The following is a 17,146-nucleotide window of genomic DNA, read 5'->3' as shown; positions in this document are numbered from 1 at the left end:
GAAGCTTTGGCAATATGTACATTGTTACGTCATGCCAATAAAGCGAATTGAATTGAATTGAATTGAATTGAGAGAGAGGAGACTGACTAACCCCATTAATTTACTCTGACTTAATGCCTTCTTTATTGTTTAATTTCAACTGTCTTTGATGTAATTATAACGTAATCATGTTTCTAAAGGATTTAGTCTTTGTACCTCCTGTGCCACATATGAAACACGCTAAAACTCATATCTTATACAATACTTGTAACAACAGCATCAAGAAAGCACCGAATTTGTTCACCTGATGAACACTTGAGAAAGTTTGAAAATCGCATGACACCCTCCCCCCCCCTCCTCTTTACAATGACAAACACTTGTTCACATCTCTAGCCTCTTTCTCAATGCTTTCTGCTGTCTGACAGGTGTGAGAACAGACTGCTGTTAGCCTGTAATTGGTGTGGCAGCAGTTTGTCAGCTCCATGGATAAATTGGATCCAATGTACTTTTGTCTTTCACATGTTTCCAGTACAAGGAAGGGATTCTCTAGCGGCATTGCAATCCCTCATGCTCGGAGATTGGCGATGCCTGAAAGCTGTTCACCTAACACCAATCTTTGAAAGAAAAATGTGGACGTTTTCACCTCCATGTACAAAATGAGAACCTGTGGAGTCAATTCATTTGAGAGATATAGCGATAGATAAAGGCCTTCTCAACTGACTTCTACAGTAAAGACAAAAGGATCATTTAACCAAATTGGTATTTTATTCTCAAGTTCTTTAACACTTAAAAGTCAAAAGCACAAAAGCACAATATAACCCTTACCCCATCATCTAACCCTTATCCTACGATCTAACCCTTATCCTACAATCTAACCCTTATCCTACAATCTAACCCTTATCCTACAATCTAACCCTTACCCTACAATCTAACCCTTACCCTACAATCTAACCCTTATCCTACAATCTAACCCTTATCCTACAATCTAACCTTTATCCTACAATCTAACCCTTATCCTACAATCTAACCCTTATCCTACAATCTAACCTGTACCCTACAATCTAACCCTTATCCTACAATCTAACCTTTACCCTACAATCTAACCCTTATCCTACAATCTAACCTTTACCCTACAATCTAACCCTTACCCTACAATCTAACCCTTATCCTACAATCTAACCCTTATCCTACAATCTAACCCTTACCCTACAATCTAACCCTTATCCTACAATCTAACCCTTATCCTACAATCTAACCCTTACCCTACAATCTAACCCTTATCCTACAATCTAACCCTTATCCTACAATCTAACCTTTACCCTACGATCTAACCTTTATCCTACAATCTAAACTTTATCCTACAATCTAACCCTTATCCTACAATCTAACCCTTACCCTACAATCTAACCCTTATCCTACAATCTAACCCTTACCCTACAATCTTACCCTTACCCTACAATCTAACCCTTATCCTACAATCTAACCTTTATCCTACAATCTAACCCTTATCCTACAATCTAACCCTTATCCTACAATCTAACCTTTACCCTACAATCTAACCCTTATCCCTACAATCTAACCTTTACCCTACAATCTAACCCTTATCCTACAATCTAACCCTTACCCTACAATCTAACCCTTATCCTACAATCTAACCCTTATCCTACAATCTAACCCTTATCCTACAATCTAACCCTTATCCCTACAATCTAACCTTTACCCCATCATCTAACCCTTACCCTACAATCTAACCCTTATCCCTACAATCTAACCCTTATCCTACAATCTAACCCTGATCCTACAATCTAACCCTTACCCCATAATCTAACCCTTACCCTACAATCTAACCTTTACCCCATACAATCTAACCCTTATCCTACAATCTAACCTTTACCCCTACAATCTAACCTTTATCCTACAATCTAACCTTTATCCTCCAATCTAACCCTTAACCTACAATCTAACACTGATCCCTACAATCTAACCCTTACCCTACAATCTAACCCTTATCCTACAATCTAACCTTTACCCTACAATCTAACCCTTACCCCTACAATCTAACCCTTATCCTACAATCTAACCTTTACCCCTACAATCTAACCCTTATCCTACAATCTAACCCTTACCCTACAATCTAACCCTTACCCCTACAATCTAACCTTTATCCCTACAATCTAACCCTGATCCCACAATCTAACCCTTACCCCTACAATCTAAACCTTATCCTACAATCTAACCTTTACCCTACAATCTAACCCTGATCCTACAATCTAACCTTTACCCCTACAATCTAACCCTTATCCTACAATCTAACCCTTACCCTACAATCTAACCCTTACCCTACAATCTAACCCTTATCCTACAATCTAACCCTTCTCCCATAATCTAACCCTTACCCCTACAATCTAACCCTTATCCTACAATCTAACCTTTACCCTACAATCTAACCCTGATCCTACAATCTAACCCTTACCCTACAATCTAACCCTTATCCTACAATCTAACCTTTACCCTACAATCTAACCCTTACCCTACAATCTAACCCTTACCCTACAATCTAACCCTTACCCCTACAATCTAACCCTTATCCTACAATCTAACCTTTACCCTACAATCTAACCCTGATCCTACAATCTAACCCTTATCCTACAATCTAACCCTTATCCTACAATCTAACCTTTACCCTACAATCTAACCCTTACCCTACAATCTAACCCTTACCCTACAATCTAACCCTTATCCTACAATCTAACCCTTACCCCTACAATCTAACCCTTATCCTACAATCTAACCCTTACCCTACAATCTAACCCTTACCCTACAATCTAACCCTTACCCTACAATCTAAACCTTAACCTACAATCTAACCCTTACCCTACAATCTAACCCTTATCCCATAATCTAACCCTTACCCTACAATCTAACCCTTATCCCATAATCTAACCCTTACCCTACAATCTAACCCTTAACCTACAATCTAACCCTTATCCCATAATCTAACCCTTACCCTACAATCTAACCCTTACCCTACAATCTAACCCTTATCCCATAATCTAACCCTTACCTTACAATCTAACCCTTACCCTACAATCTAACCCTTATCCCATAATCTAACCCTTACCCTACAATCTAACCCTTACCCTACAATCTAACCCTTACCCTACAATCTAACCCTTATCCCTACAATCTAACCCTTATCCCATAATCTAACCCTTACCCTACAATCTAACCCTTACCCTACAATCTAACCCTTACCCTACAATCTAACCCTTACCCTACAATCTAACACTTACCCTACAATCTAACCCTTACCCCATCATCTAACCCTTATCCTACAATCTAACCCTTACCCTACAATCTAACCCTTACCCCATCATCTAACCCTTATCCTACAATCTAACCTTTACCCTACAATCTAACCCTTATCCCTACAATCTAACCCTTATCCTACAATCTAACCCTTACCCTACAATCTAACCCTTACCCCTACAATCTAACCCTTACCCCTACAATCTAACCCTTACCCCATCATCTAACCCTTATCCTACAATCTAACCTTTACCCTACAATCTAACCCTTATCCTACAATCTAACCCTTACCCGACAATCTAACCCTTACCTGACAATCTAACCCTTATCCCATCATCTAACCCTTACCCTACAATCTACCCCTTATCCTACAATCTAACCCTTACCCCATCATCTAACCCTTACCTTACAATCTAACCCTTACCCCATCATCTAACCCTTACCTTACAATCTAACCCTTACCCTACGATCTAACCCTTACCCTACGATCTAACCCTTACCCTACAATCTAACCCTTACCCCGTCATCTAACCCTTACCCTACAATCTAACCCTTACCCCGTCATCTAACCCTTACCTTACAATCTAACCTTTACCCTACAATCTAACCCTTACCCCGTCATCTAACCCTTATCCTACAATCTAACCTTTACCCTACGATCTAACCCTTACCTTACAATCTAACCCTTACCCTACAATCTAACCCTTACCCTACAATCTAACCCTTACCTTACAATCTAACCCTTACCCTACAATCTAACCTTTACCCTACGATCTAAACCTTACCCTACAATCTAACCCTTACCCTACAATCTAACCCTTACCCTACAATCTAACCCTTACCTTACAATCTAACCCTTACCCTACAATCTAACCCTTACCCTACAATCTAACCCTTACCCTACAATCTAACCCTTACCCTACAATCTAACCCTTACCCTACAATATAACCCTTATCCTACAATCTAACCCTTACCCTACAATCTTACCCTTACCCTACAATCTAACCCTTATCCTACAATCTAACCCTTACCCTACAATCTAACCCTTACCCTACAATCTAACCCTTACCCTACAATCTAACCCTTACCCTACAATCTAACCCTTATCCTACAATCTAACCCTTACCCTACAATCTAACCCTTACCCTACAATCTAACCCTTACCCTACAATCTAACCCTTACCCAATCTAACCCTTATCCTACAATCTAACCCTTATCCTACAATCTAACCCTTACCCTACAATCTAACCCTTACTCTACAATCTAACCCTTACCCTACAATCTAACCCTTACCCTACAATCTAACCCTTACCCTACAATCTAACCTTTACCCTACAATCTAACCCTTACCCTGAAATCTAACCCTTACCCCTACAATCTAACCCTTACCCCGTCAATCTAACCCTTACCCTACAATCTAACCCTTACCCCTCACAATCTAACCCTTACCCTACAATCTAACCTTTACCCTACAATCTAACCCTTACCCTACAATCTAACCCTTACCTACAATCTAACCCTTACCCCTCACAATCTAACCCTTACCCTACAATCTAACCTTTACCCTACAATCTAACCCTTACCCTACAATCTAACCCTTACCCTACAATCTAACCCTTACCCCTCACAATCTAACCCTTACCCTACAATCTAACCCTTACCCTACAATCTAACCCTTACCCTACAATCTAACCCTTATCCTACAATCTAACCCTTACCCTACAATCTAACCCTTACCCTACAATCTAACCCTTACCCTACAATCTAACCCTTATCCTACAATCTAACCCTTACCCCTACATTCTAACCCTTACCCTACAATCTAACCCTTACCCTACAATCTAACCCTTACCCTACAATCTAACCCTTACCCTACAATCTAACCCTTACCCAATCTAACCCTTATCCTACAATCTAACCCTTATCCTACAATCTAACCCTTACCCTACAATCTAACCTTTACCCTACAATCTAACCCTTACCCTACAATCTAACCCTTACCCTACAATCTAACCCTTACCCTACAATCTAACCTTTACCCTACAATCTAACCCTTACCTTACAATCTAACCCTTACCCCTACAATCTAACCCTTACCCCGTCATCTAACCCTTACCCTACAATCTAACCCTTACCCCTCACAATCTAACCCTTACCCTACAATCTAACCTTTACCCTACAATCTAACCCTTACCCTACAATCTAACCCTTACCCTACAATCTAACCCTTACCCCTCACAATCTAACCCTTACCCTACAATCTAACCTTTACCCTACAATCTAACCCTTAACCTACAATCTAACCCTTACCCTACAATCTAACCCTTACCCCTCACAATCTAACCCTTACCCTACAATCTAACCCTTACCCTACAATCTAACCCTTACCCTACAATCTAACCCTTACCCTACAATCTAACCCTTACCCTACAATCTAACCCTTATCCTACAATCTAACCTTTACCCTACAATCTAACCCTTACCCTACAATCTAACCCTTACCCTACAATCTAACCCTTACCCCTACAATCTAACCCTTATCCTACAATCAAACCTTTACCCTACAATCTAACCCTGATCCTACAATCTAACCCTTATCCTACAATCTACCCCTTATCCTACAATCTAACCTTTACCCTACAATCTAACCCTTACCCTACAATCTAACCCTTATCCTACAATCTAACCCTTACCCCTACATTCTAACCCTTATCCTACAATCTAACCCTTACCCTACAATCTAACCCTTACCCTACAATCTAACCCTTACCCTACAATCTAACCCTTAACCTACAATCTAACCCTTACCCTACAATCTAACCCTTATCCCATAATCTAACCCTTACCCTACAATCTAACCCTTATCCCATAATCTAACCCTTACCCTACAATCTAACCCTTAACCTACAATCTAACCCTTATCCCATAATCTAACCCTTACACTACAATCTAACCCTTACCCTACAATCTAACCCTTATCCCATAATCTAACCCTTACCTTACAATCTAACCCTTACCCTACAATCTAACCCTTATCCCATAATCTAACCCTTACCCTACAATCTAACCCTTATCCCATAATCTAACCCTTACCCTACAATCTAACCCTTACCCCAACAATCTAACCCTTACCCTACAATCTAACCCTTACCCCTACAATCTAACCCTTCTCCCATAATCTAACCCTTACCCTACAATCTAACCCTTACCCTACAATCTAACCCTTACCCTACAATCTAACCCTTATCCCTACAATCTAACCCTTATCCCATAATCTAACCCTTACCCTACAATCTAACCCTTACCCTACAATCTAACCCTTACCCTACAATCTAACCCTTACCCTACAATCTAACCCTTACCCCATCATCTAACCCTTATCCTACAATCTAACCCTTACCCTACAATCTAACCCTTACCCCATCATCTAACCCTTATCCTACAATCTAACCTTTACCCTACAATCTAACCCTTATCCCTACAATCTAACCCTTATCCTACAATCTAACCCTTACCCTACAATCTAACCCTTACCCCTACAATCTAACCCTTACCCCTACAATCTAACCCTTACCCCATCATCTAACCCTTATCCTACAATCTAACCTTTACCCTACAATCTAACCCTTATCCTACAATCTAACCCTTACCCGACAATCTAACCCTTACCTGACAATCTAACCCTTATCCCATCATCTAACCCTTACCCTACAATCTACCCCTTATCCTACAATCTAACCCTTACCCCATCATCTAACCCTTACCTTACAATCTAACCCTTACCCCATCATCTAACCCTTACCTTACAATCTAACCCTTACCCTACGATCTAACCCTTACCCTACGATCTAACCCTTACCCTACAATCTAACCCTTACCCCGTCATCTAACCCTTACCTTACAATCTAACCTTTACCCTACAATCTAACCCTTACCCCGTCATCTAACCCTTATCCTACAATCTAACCTTTACCCTACGATCTAACCCTTACCTTACAATCTAACCCTTACCCTACAATCTAACCCTTACCCTACAATCTAACCCTTACCTTACAATCTAACCCTTACCCTACAATCTAACCCTTACCCTACAATCTAACCCTTACCCTACAATCTAACCCTTACCCTACAATCTAACCCTTATCCTACAATCTAACCCTTACCCTACAATCTAACCCTTACCCTACAATCTAACCCTTACCCTACAATCTAACCCTTACCCTACAATCTAACCCTTACCCAATCTAACCCTTATCCTACAATCTAACCCTTATCCTACAATCTAACCCTTACCCTACAATCTAACCTTACTCTACAATCTAACCCTTACCCTACAATCTAACCCTTACCCTACAATCTAACCCTTACCCTACAATCTAACCTTTACCCTACAATCTAACCCTTACCCTACAATCTAACCCTTACCCCTACAATCTAACCCTTACCCCGTCATCTAACCCTTACCCTACAATCTAACCCTTACCCCTCACAATCTAACCCTTACCCTACAATCTAACCTTTACCCTACAATCTAACCCTTACCCTACAATCTAACCCTTACCCTACAATCTAACCCTTACCCCTCACAATCTAACCCTTACCCTACAATCTAACCTTACCCTACAATCTAACCCTTACCCTACAATCTAACCCTTACCCTACAATCTAACCCTTACCCCCTCACAATCTAACCCTTACCCTACAATCTAACCCTTACCCTACAATCTAACCCTTACCCTACAATCTAACCCTACCCTACAATCTAACCCTTACCCTACAATCTAACCCTTACCCTACAATCTAACCCTTACCCTACAATCTAACCATTACCCTACAATCTAACCCTTACCCAATCTAACCCTTACCCCGTCATCCCTGGCCCCTCATCTTGTTCCCTATACCCCCCAATCTGGTCTCTTAATCATTGCCCTCTGAACCTTGATAATGATTAGGACCATCAAGCCCCTGAGAGGGAGCATTTTGGGACCTATGTCACATTCCCCTTCTGTGTCAGCTCTGCTCTGTGGTGTCAGCCCTGAGCGCTCAGCCTTAAGCCCTATGCTCCTGGGGGACGACAGGGGTCTCTACTCTTGTCTGGTCTGTGGTCTGAGCCCTCAGCCCCCAGCCAGGAGGCAGTGGACATCAAGTCCCAGAGAGGGAGCACCTTGTCATTTAAGTCACAGCCTCTGGTCTCCTATCCCCAGCCAGGAGGCAGTGGACCTCGGTGACGACAGGGTCTCTGCTCTTGTCTCTGCCTGGTCTTTGGCCCCAGCCCCCAGCTCTCAGCCCCCAGCCAAGAGGCAGGCGACCTCAGGGACGACAGGGTCTCTGCCTGGTCTGTGGTCCCAGCCCCCAGCTCTCAGCCCCCAGCCTGTAGGCTGCAGACATACAGGCCTCAGGGAGGACAGAGGGCCCTGTGATGCATCTCTGCTGTCAGACCAAGCGACACAGGTGACATGGTGGTCCCCAAGGCAGTCACTTCTCACTGTTTATGTATGGTTCTCTGTAATGGTGACAGGGTGACACACACATACACACACACTCACACACACACTCTCTCTCACACACACACACACACACACACACACACACACACACACAGAAAGAAACAGCAGAAACCGATGGTCACCTCTCAGTGCTCTGATTCCCCCGGCCACGACACCGTGACCCAGACATGATATATCTCCCAGGGTGTCACTGTGACTGGACCCTGAAGGTCAACTTCAGACCCGCTGTTCAATATGGATGTACCACATGATGCGTGTGACGCATGTTCAAATGTTCCACAGTGGGACTAAACGTCCCTCAAACAGGTTGAAATAAGGAGGAGGAATTTATGAAAGTTAACATTTTCTTTTGCATTTATCTGGGTGAGATACACAGGCTTATAAACACCCTTTTTTCGTTAGTAGTATTAGGAGACAGTCAGTCTTAATTGTATATTTATTTCTAAGTAAGCAACAATGTCCTAGAATTGAGTAATATATCTTGTGTTTATACTCTGAGAACCTGATCTAATCTCTGTGTGTGTATGACAACACCTCCAACCCTATCTCAGGTGTCTCGGTGTAGCCCTGTAAAAAAAAAACCTACAACCTTGAAAACGGACAGATGTTCAAACTAACTCAGCTCAACTTCAGGAATCAGAGTTTGACACTAAACAATGATCTGTTGTCACTGGGCTGCAGGGTAAAGTGTTGACACTGGGGAATCATTAATGGTGCTCTGCTGCCTGGCGGCTGCTCCCTGGATAAGATAAGGCTCATCGGGAACACCTGGTTAAACATGCGTATGAATCAATACATTTCATATATGACATGCTGAATGGTGAATGTAGGCGACCATCTGTCCCTTTGCAATGAATAACACAATGTTGTAAATGATTAAGAGTAATGGTTTTAATGAAAATGTAACTGTTTTTTTGTTTTTTTAAACAAAATATAAGAATGTTTTCTATACTGTCTGAGGTGAATCCTAACTTAACATCCGTGGGTAAAGGCCTAAAATATATAAACAATTGTTTTGTATCCCAAATACATCAATACAATGCATGAATTTTGCATATGTTAAGTCTGTATATGCTTTAGGATAGGACTTGTCATTTTTCCAATCAATGCTCATCCTGACAAAGGTCTCTGTATGTGTGGAGACTTGCACAAAATGAGCAGTGGCATTCCGTGCAATATAACCATCTGGTGATATATCATCAAGCGTGTATCTGGCCAATCACATGGCTACACATTCCATGCATATGTCATCAATACGGGAAGTGACGTCGCTGATTAGCTACACATGCTGAGCTTAACTTTTCTCAGTGTATTGTACAAATTCAAAGCAGGTGAAGAGTATATTATTGAATCCGGTCTACACTGGTCAGGATTAATAAAACAATTAAAGATTAATAAAAAAAATTAAATAAAATAAAAGATTAATGGTCAAGATTTTCTTTTTTTAAGTAGGCTAATTAATAAAATAATTGACTATGAAATCATAAATATGAATAATAAAAGTGACGAATAAGTCAATGTTCATATACTGTCATTGCTTTGACTACATGTTCATGTTGCTAAAGACATTGGAAACGTTGAGGTTTATTGTTGGAAGAACTGACAGTTTCCAGAACAGAGAATCCGAGCAGCTCGAGGCGCCGAACACCTGTTGCGATTAGACTGGCACGCGACCCATTCTAAGCACTCGCGTGGCAGCTGCGCAAACGTTAAACAAAAGTTGTAAAAGAAAGTTTGAATTGCATTGAAGATTTCTATTCAAATACACACGCACGGACGCGAGCATTGACGCTCTCTCTCTCTCTTTCTCTTTCTATCACATACGCTCTCACACACACGCACACACGTTAAAATGAGAGGCTTTTATCCACGACACTACAGTCCACCCCCCCACCCCCCCAACGTGTGCTCAATGAGGCACCATAAAAAAAAGTGCAATCAACATACAAAAATATGCTCTTAAAACTGGTAAACTATTGAAACAGGATCTCTGCTTTTCAAGAGAAATACAAAAAGTCGTAACAGTCTTTTATTTCCCTCTGATGGTGAATGGAACAATGCTGCCACAAGCCATCTGGTCAAGGAGTGGATAAAACACCCGACACCCCCTCAGCCAGGTGCAGGGCTGTAGCCCTGGTCCGACCTCGTCTGCACTGTCTCCATCTATTACTGTTATTATGTTGTATTAAGAGCAGAGAATAGGCTTAGGTTTCGTGGTTTGGGGGCCGGGTTAACCCATAGAAACAACATCTATAGAACAGTGTGGATTGCGAGTGTATAGGCTGCCACCCATGAGTTCACCAGACAAATTGCCAGGGTTCGAGGTTTCAAGCGCTTTTCTAAATTCTATCGGTTCTATTTCTATGGGTAAGCGTCGAGCTCTTTGGTTTATGAGTTGCCACTCCATTTATATTCCAGTCATGCTCAATGAACCCACAAAACTGGAGCGCAATTACAGCTGCTTTAACTCGCTTTACTTGGATGCGGACAGATATCAGACCATATTAAGCACAATTGTGCTCAGTGACATGCGAATATCTACGTCTAATGTTGCTACTGGGTTGAACTATTAGAATCGCTTTTTGTTTCTTCATCTGTAACGCCTCATTCACTTGATTGGCTGTAGCGGTACGTGTGTACTAGGCCTGCCTGTAATGAACAGCACAGCATGCTAAGGTTCATAGCCCACCTGTAATAAATATACCTTGAATGAATTTCACTTTATTGGCCTTTGGCAAAGTCGGAATGGTGATCAGAATTACAAAACACTCTCAGTAGTTACTGACTGTGCAGCAAAACAATGTTCGTCCGACTGGCTGAGTGTCTGACTGAGTAACATGATGTAATTCATCTCTCCCACATATGTAAAGTCTGGGAGCGGAGCTGTGTCTGAATCCTTTCATAGGAGCTAACTCTGTCATTTAGCTCCACGCTGCCATCTAGTGACACACACAAAACGCATCGCTGTTCCTCAGAAGTGGACTTGGCTGTTGTGTGTTATTCGCCGTCTGCTTAATACCTGTGTAATATCCAAAACATTGTCAACAAAGGCTACTGGGGGGGATGTTTTAAGTCATTATAATATCTCTCTATTCTAGGAGTAAATGTGAGAACTCAGAATATTGTGTGTTCATGAAATGTTGTGTTTTGTTCCACTCAATGTTCGTGCGCTAAAGCGCTCATGCCATGCGTAAATGCGCTTTCTCCAGTGTGTCTTATCACCACTCTCTCCGGTCTACCTTGGCCATTTCTATCTACAAAATAAAGTGTACTGTGTAGTCTCAGCTTGTACCTCCACTGCCTCTACCTCTCTTCTTTCTCCTCTCTCCTTTCTCCTCTCTCCTCTCTCCTTTCTCCTCTCTCCTTTCTCCTCTCTCCTTTCTCCTCTCTCCTCTCTCCTCTCTCCTTTCTCCTCTCTCCTTTCTCACAGCAGTGAGCGCGGGGCGTGCGTAATGTGACAAAGGAACGCCCGTGTCGTCCACGGCTCCACCCTCTCTCGGAGTCAGCCTGGTGAAAGTGGAGCCTGCTGAAGAATCTCTTCTCACCAGTACAACAACTAAACTGAGGGAGTCCACATGCATGTGTCTAGACATTTCCGTGTTTGCGAGCCGAGCTTGCACTGAATGCACTCGCGCTGGAAATAAAATGAGACTCACTGAACTGTTGAGTGACATTATGCCATGTTTGTTATTGTTATGAACCCGACGAACCTGTAGGGGCTATACAAAATATAACTATATAATTAAATACAAATGACTATTATAAACATCATATTACACCTCTGTATTATAGTATGGGTAAACCAGGATATGTTATTATACATTTGTATAATTAATCATATATAAATAAATGCTAGAAACTATTTATATATTCTCTCAAACATTAGCCCGATATCATAATAGATCATTATAGTCCAAACAGGGTTAACAAGTTGTTCCACGCTTCCCTTTATGCAACAGTAGACCTATACTACCCTGAATGATATGATACATTAGACTGGTCTCCATACACACAGCCTTAATGATATAGGTATGGCTGGTTGGTGTAGAAAAAGTCCAAAACATAAGTATGTCTCTTTAAAGCGAAGTTTGTCGTGTAAACTGGAATGAGGTCAGACATAAAGCTCCTCACTGCACGCGCTGATTATTATTAGATTCCTTTTTTTTTGGACCAATGAGGAGAAAGTGGGCGTGGTGTTGGCACTAGACAGGGTAGAGACAGCCTCGGATTGGCTGAACTGGATCGCCGTTATATCTGTGGAAAAGGATAAAGCTGAACGGGGAGAAATTAGAGGCTGCTGAAAGTTACCGAGTACGCAGAAGAAAGGTGGATCCTAGTTCTAGTGAAACAAGCTTCTTCCCGCATGGTGCTCGGAAGGAAAAGCTATGCAGAAAAAGACTTACCTTACTTTAGAAACTTTGAACATTTTCAGTGTCAGTGCGCTCACACAGCCACTCAGTTTGCTTTCCGCTGCTGACACGGCACATGTTTAAGTCCTACACGACTGCTAGGGTTGAATAGCTTAGGCTACATAAAGCATTGTCGGAGGGAAGAGTGGAAACGGGGGACACTTTTACACCGTTTGTTCTGTATCATATTACAGAGACTCGAAAAACAACTTTTAACAAATCCAGCATTTTTAACGGCTACCAACGGATTCCTGTTGTTCCGGTTCGGCACATCTCAGGACTGACTTCTATTCACACAGCCAGCTAGAATTGTACAATTAAATTAAGAAATAAAGCTACTGTGTGGAACTGAACTGGAGAGCAAGCAGGCGCACTCTCATTGACATTAATAATCATGGTACAGAAGACAAGTAATGTGGAGAGCTCCGAGGCTGTGTTCGCGGGAGAGTCGTCGGATTCTGGAGCTATGGACCTGGACATGGCTTCCTCCCCGAGCCCCGGCTCCACGGCTTCTTCCGCGGGGGACGGCAAACTGAACCCCGCCTGGTGCAAAACACCCACCGGTCACATCAAGAGGCCGATGAACGCTTTCATGGTGTGGTCACAGATTGAAAGACGTAAAATTATGGAGCAGTCGCCGGACATGCACAACGCGGAAATATCCAAGAGACTGGGCAAGCGCTGGAAGCTGCTGAAAGACTGCGACAAGATCCCCTTCATACGAGAGGCGGAGCGGCTCAGACTCAAGCACATGGCGGACTACCCAGACTACAAGTACCGGCCCAGAAAGAAGGTCAAGTCCAGCAGCTCCAAACCGGGCGAGAAGGAGGGGAAAATCAGCGGTAGCAACTGTAACACCAGCATGAAACCATCTTCTAAAAAGAGTAGCTCAAAATCATCCAGCAAACCTCATAAAATAGTTTTTGGGAACAGCACCAAAACACCATCATTCCCAGAACAAGTAATCGGCACAGATCACCATTCTCTTTACAAATCCAAGTCTGTTTCTGCTGCCAAACAAATACCTGACAAGAAGAAGCGTATGTTCGGGGGCAGCAGCCTGAGCCACAGTGTGAGCCCGTCTTCAGCAGCGGTGCCCGCCAGTCCCACGCTCAGCAGCTCGGCGGATTCCAGCGAACTACTCAGCCTGTACGAGGACGCCACAGCCAGCAGCAGGGAGGGCGGCGAGTCTCCCTCCAGCGCCTCGGAAGACTACACTAGCATGCGGGCGTCCTCCCCTACTCCCTCCGCTTCTCACTCCTCGTCCTCCTCACAATCCTCTTCATCAGATGAGGAGTTTGAGGATGATCTACTGGACATTAACCCTAGCCCTGGGTTTGACAGCATGTCGCTGGGAAGCTTTGGGACCTCGGTTTTGGACAGAGACTTGGATTTTAATTTCGAGTCGGGCTCCGGTTCTCACTTTGAGTTTCCCGACTACTGCACCCCAGAGGTGAGCGAGATGATTTCAGGAGACTGGCTAGAGTCGACCATTTCTAATTTGGTGTTCACGTATTGAGCGAGAGAAATAGAGAACGAGAAAACCACAAGCAGGAAATGTTGTCTTACTATTCTGAGCAAAAAAAAAAGGGATTCCGGTAAAGTGATTTTGTGCCATACCGTAACCTACCAAGGGTCCCTCCCGCCGAGAAAGAGACTGCAAGCCCCAAGCGCTGACTGTTGAACAAAGCGAGAGAATAACTTGCTTTTTATTTCAAGGATCAACTGTCGACTGTTATTATGAGACATGGCTACAAGTAAGCTGAAGTGTTGCCTCGACTGGACAGGAAGAGGAAGATATTGTTGCGCCCTGAGGAGGAGTGATCGGGTCCTATTGAAAGAAACACTCGATCAGAACTGGAAAACTGTGATTGATTTGCACGATTATAATGATGGCGGGTTTAGGTCAGCTGTACTTTATTAATCAATGTTAGTTACTTAAAAGGGACATTTTGAGAAACGTTTTATGATCGCCAAGTGAACTTCATAAGACTCACAGAGGTACAGAAATAGGCTGGCTGTCACCGAGACAGATGGATTTATGAACCAGGTGGGTTGTTGACCGAAAAGTCAAACCTTTTTTTTAAAGATAAACGCATGATGTTACCTGTCCTCTCTTTTACTGAGATGTATGTTAGACTGTCGAACAGTTGAAACTAGTGTTAGGGTTATTTAAATGGATAGATGGCGCTATGTTTGATTCCTTTCTACCTAAAAGGAACAACAAAAAATCACCAGCTGTTTTAATTCTTAACTTCAGGATTCAAACGCAACTGAAATCTGTGCTGAACTTTATACACTTCTCTACGATTCAGGACCAAAATGATTTTATGTTTTTCTGATGTATAGAGAAATTCTCACCGATGTTTTTTCATCCTCGAATTTTTTTGTTGTTCATTTTTTCAGAGGACATTTTTATATGATGTATTTATATACTGGCCAAAACATTTTCAACGTAATTATGTTTTCGTTTTCTTGTACTGGTCTTGTTATGATGTTTTCCCTCACCGTCTGTTTCCTTCGCTGAAAGAAGGGCTAGACTTTTCACTTTTGATTTTTTATATTTAAATGTAGACTTTTGACACTTAAAGAGAGGAAACATTTGTTTATTTTGTCAGTGTATTTTTGTACAGATATATATCAAGGGGGGTGTCAATCGGTGTATATCGCTGTTTGGATTTCCTCATTTGAAAGATCCAGGTGGCCGGTTATCTCATGAATCGGCCTTCTGTCCATGTTTACAGTATCAATCTGCAGGCTTCTTAAAGACACAGTACCACATTTCAATACCCCTTGTGAACATGCGCTTCAACACACACAGTATTTTGAGCAGCCACACTTCTGCATTTCGTTTTAGAATCTTGCCTAATAAAGAAAGATTGTAGCTTTAAATTACCAATTTCTTGGCGTTTTTTATATCGACATTCGGGTTTAAAACCACTGGATGGAACAATATAAAATCATATAAAGCATATTCAAATTGCGTATTTGAGTTCCGCAAACAACAATTATGTAGACCTACTGCTTTTCTCATTGTATTTGAATACGTAATATTTTCTACTTGTTCGCTAACTCTAGTTAATTGTTTTAATATCTTATGGCATGGTGAATGAATAGTATTTGTATATCAGATTCAGGTTATAGTGTTGTGTTTAAAAAAAAAAAAAAAAGAAGAAAAATTTGGAAAAACCGTGAAAACATCTTTGTACATTTGACTGTGTATCATAAGCAAAAAGATTGTGTGTTTTATGTGTAGTTAAGCTATACCATGACAGGCACTAGGACTGATCGCTTTCTACTATCTTTACTTACGTTTAAGGTGGTTGTTCAGGATTTTTTTTTTATATATATATATATATACAGTTTTAAATATATGAACTTTATTTTCATCCCATTTCTGTGCAATATGCTGTGTAGAATATTGTTTTTGTCTAATCATTGCCATAACAAAAGTTTTGAAAGGGGGGAAAATCTCATGCCAGCTAATCGTGTCAATTCACTGCCTGTCAGATTGTTGATAATTCTGTACATAATTTTTTTTTCAAGAAGGAAATAAAAATCAGCTGGAACTGAAACATATCCCTCGTCTCTGTCGACTCATTCTGTCTGATCTATAGACGATTCCTTTTAAATCAAAACACAACTTTAATGTATACATTGTTGTTTACAGTATACAAATCATTGTTATACTGTACTCCTCTCTGTTGATGCATTCTTGACTGATGTTTGTACATGTATAGAAATGCTGCTTTTAAAACCATGAAAACAGGGTGTACATTACTGCACACACATAATGTACACGTATACAAAACCTACTAGTGCATTAGAAGTGCTCCTTTAGGTAATGAAAATGGTGTACTGTACACTAGTCAGTGTAGAGCATTAGTGTGAAGGCTACAAGACCTTATTGGTAAGCTGTGCTTGTTTGTGATAGTTTATA

The 17,146-nt window shown here is 41.6% G+C and overlaps 1 protein-coding gene across 1 annotated transcript; it reads left to right on the top strand.

Annotated features, from left to right (window-relative positions):
* The first annotated feature begins 13,067 nt into the window (after nt 1-13,067).
* On the top strand, nt 13,068-16,785 carry LOC115190626 (transcription factor SOX-4-like). Its single transcript, XM_029748805.1, has one exon. The coding sequence runs from the start codon at nt 13,601-13,603 to the stop codon at nt 14,723-14,725; it is 1,125 nt and encodes a 374-aa protein (XP_029604665.1). The 5' UTR covers nt 13,068-13,600; the 3' UTR covers nt 14,726-16,785.
* Nucleotides 16,786-17,146: the final 361 nt, after the last annotated feature.

Source organism: Salmo trutta, unplaced genomic scaffold (assembly GCF_901001165.1).
Source record: "Salmo trutta unplaced genomic scaffold, fSalTru1.1, whole genome shotgun sequence".
Classification (NCBI taxonomy): domain Eukaryota; kingdom Metazoa; phylum Chordata; class Actinopteri; order Salmoniformes; family Salmonidae; genus Salmo; species Salmo trutta.
The sequence above is the reverse complement of the archived record's forward strand: the minus strand, read 5'-3'. Positions and strand labels throughout refer to the sequence as shown.

Excerpts from the sequence above, each read along its gene's own strand:
- LOC115190626 (XM_029748805.1), top strand. The coding sequence starts at position 13,601 with ATGGTACAGAAGACAAGTAATGTGGAGAGCTCCGAGGCTGTGTTCGCG.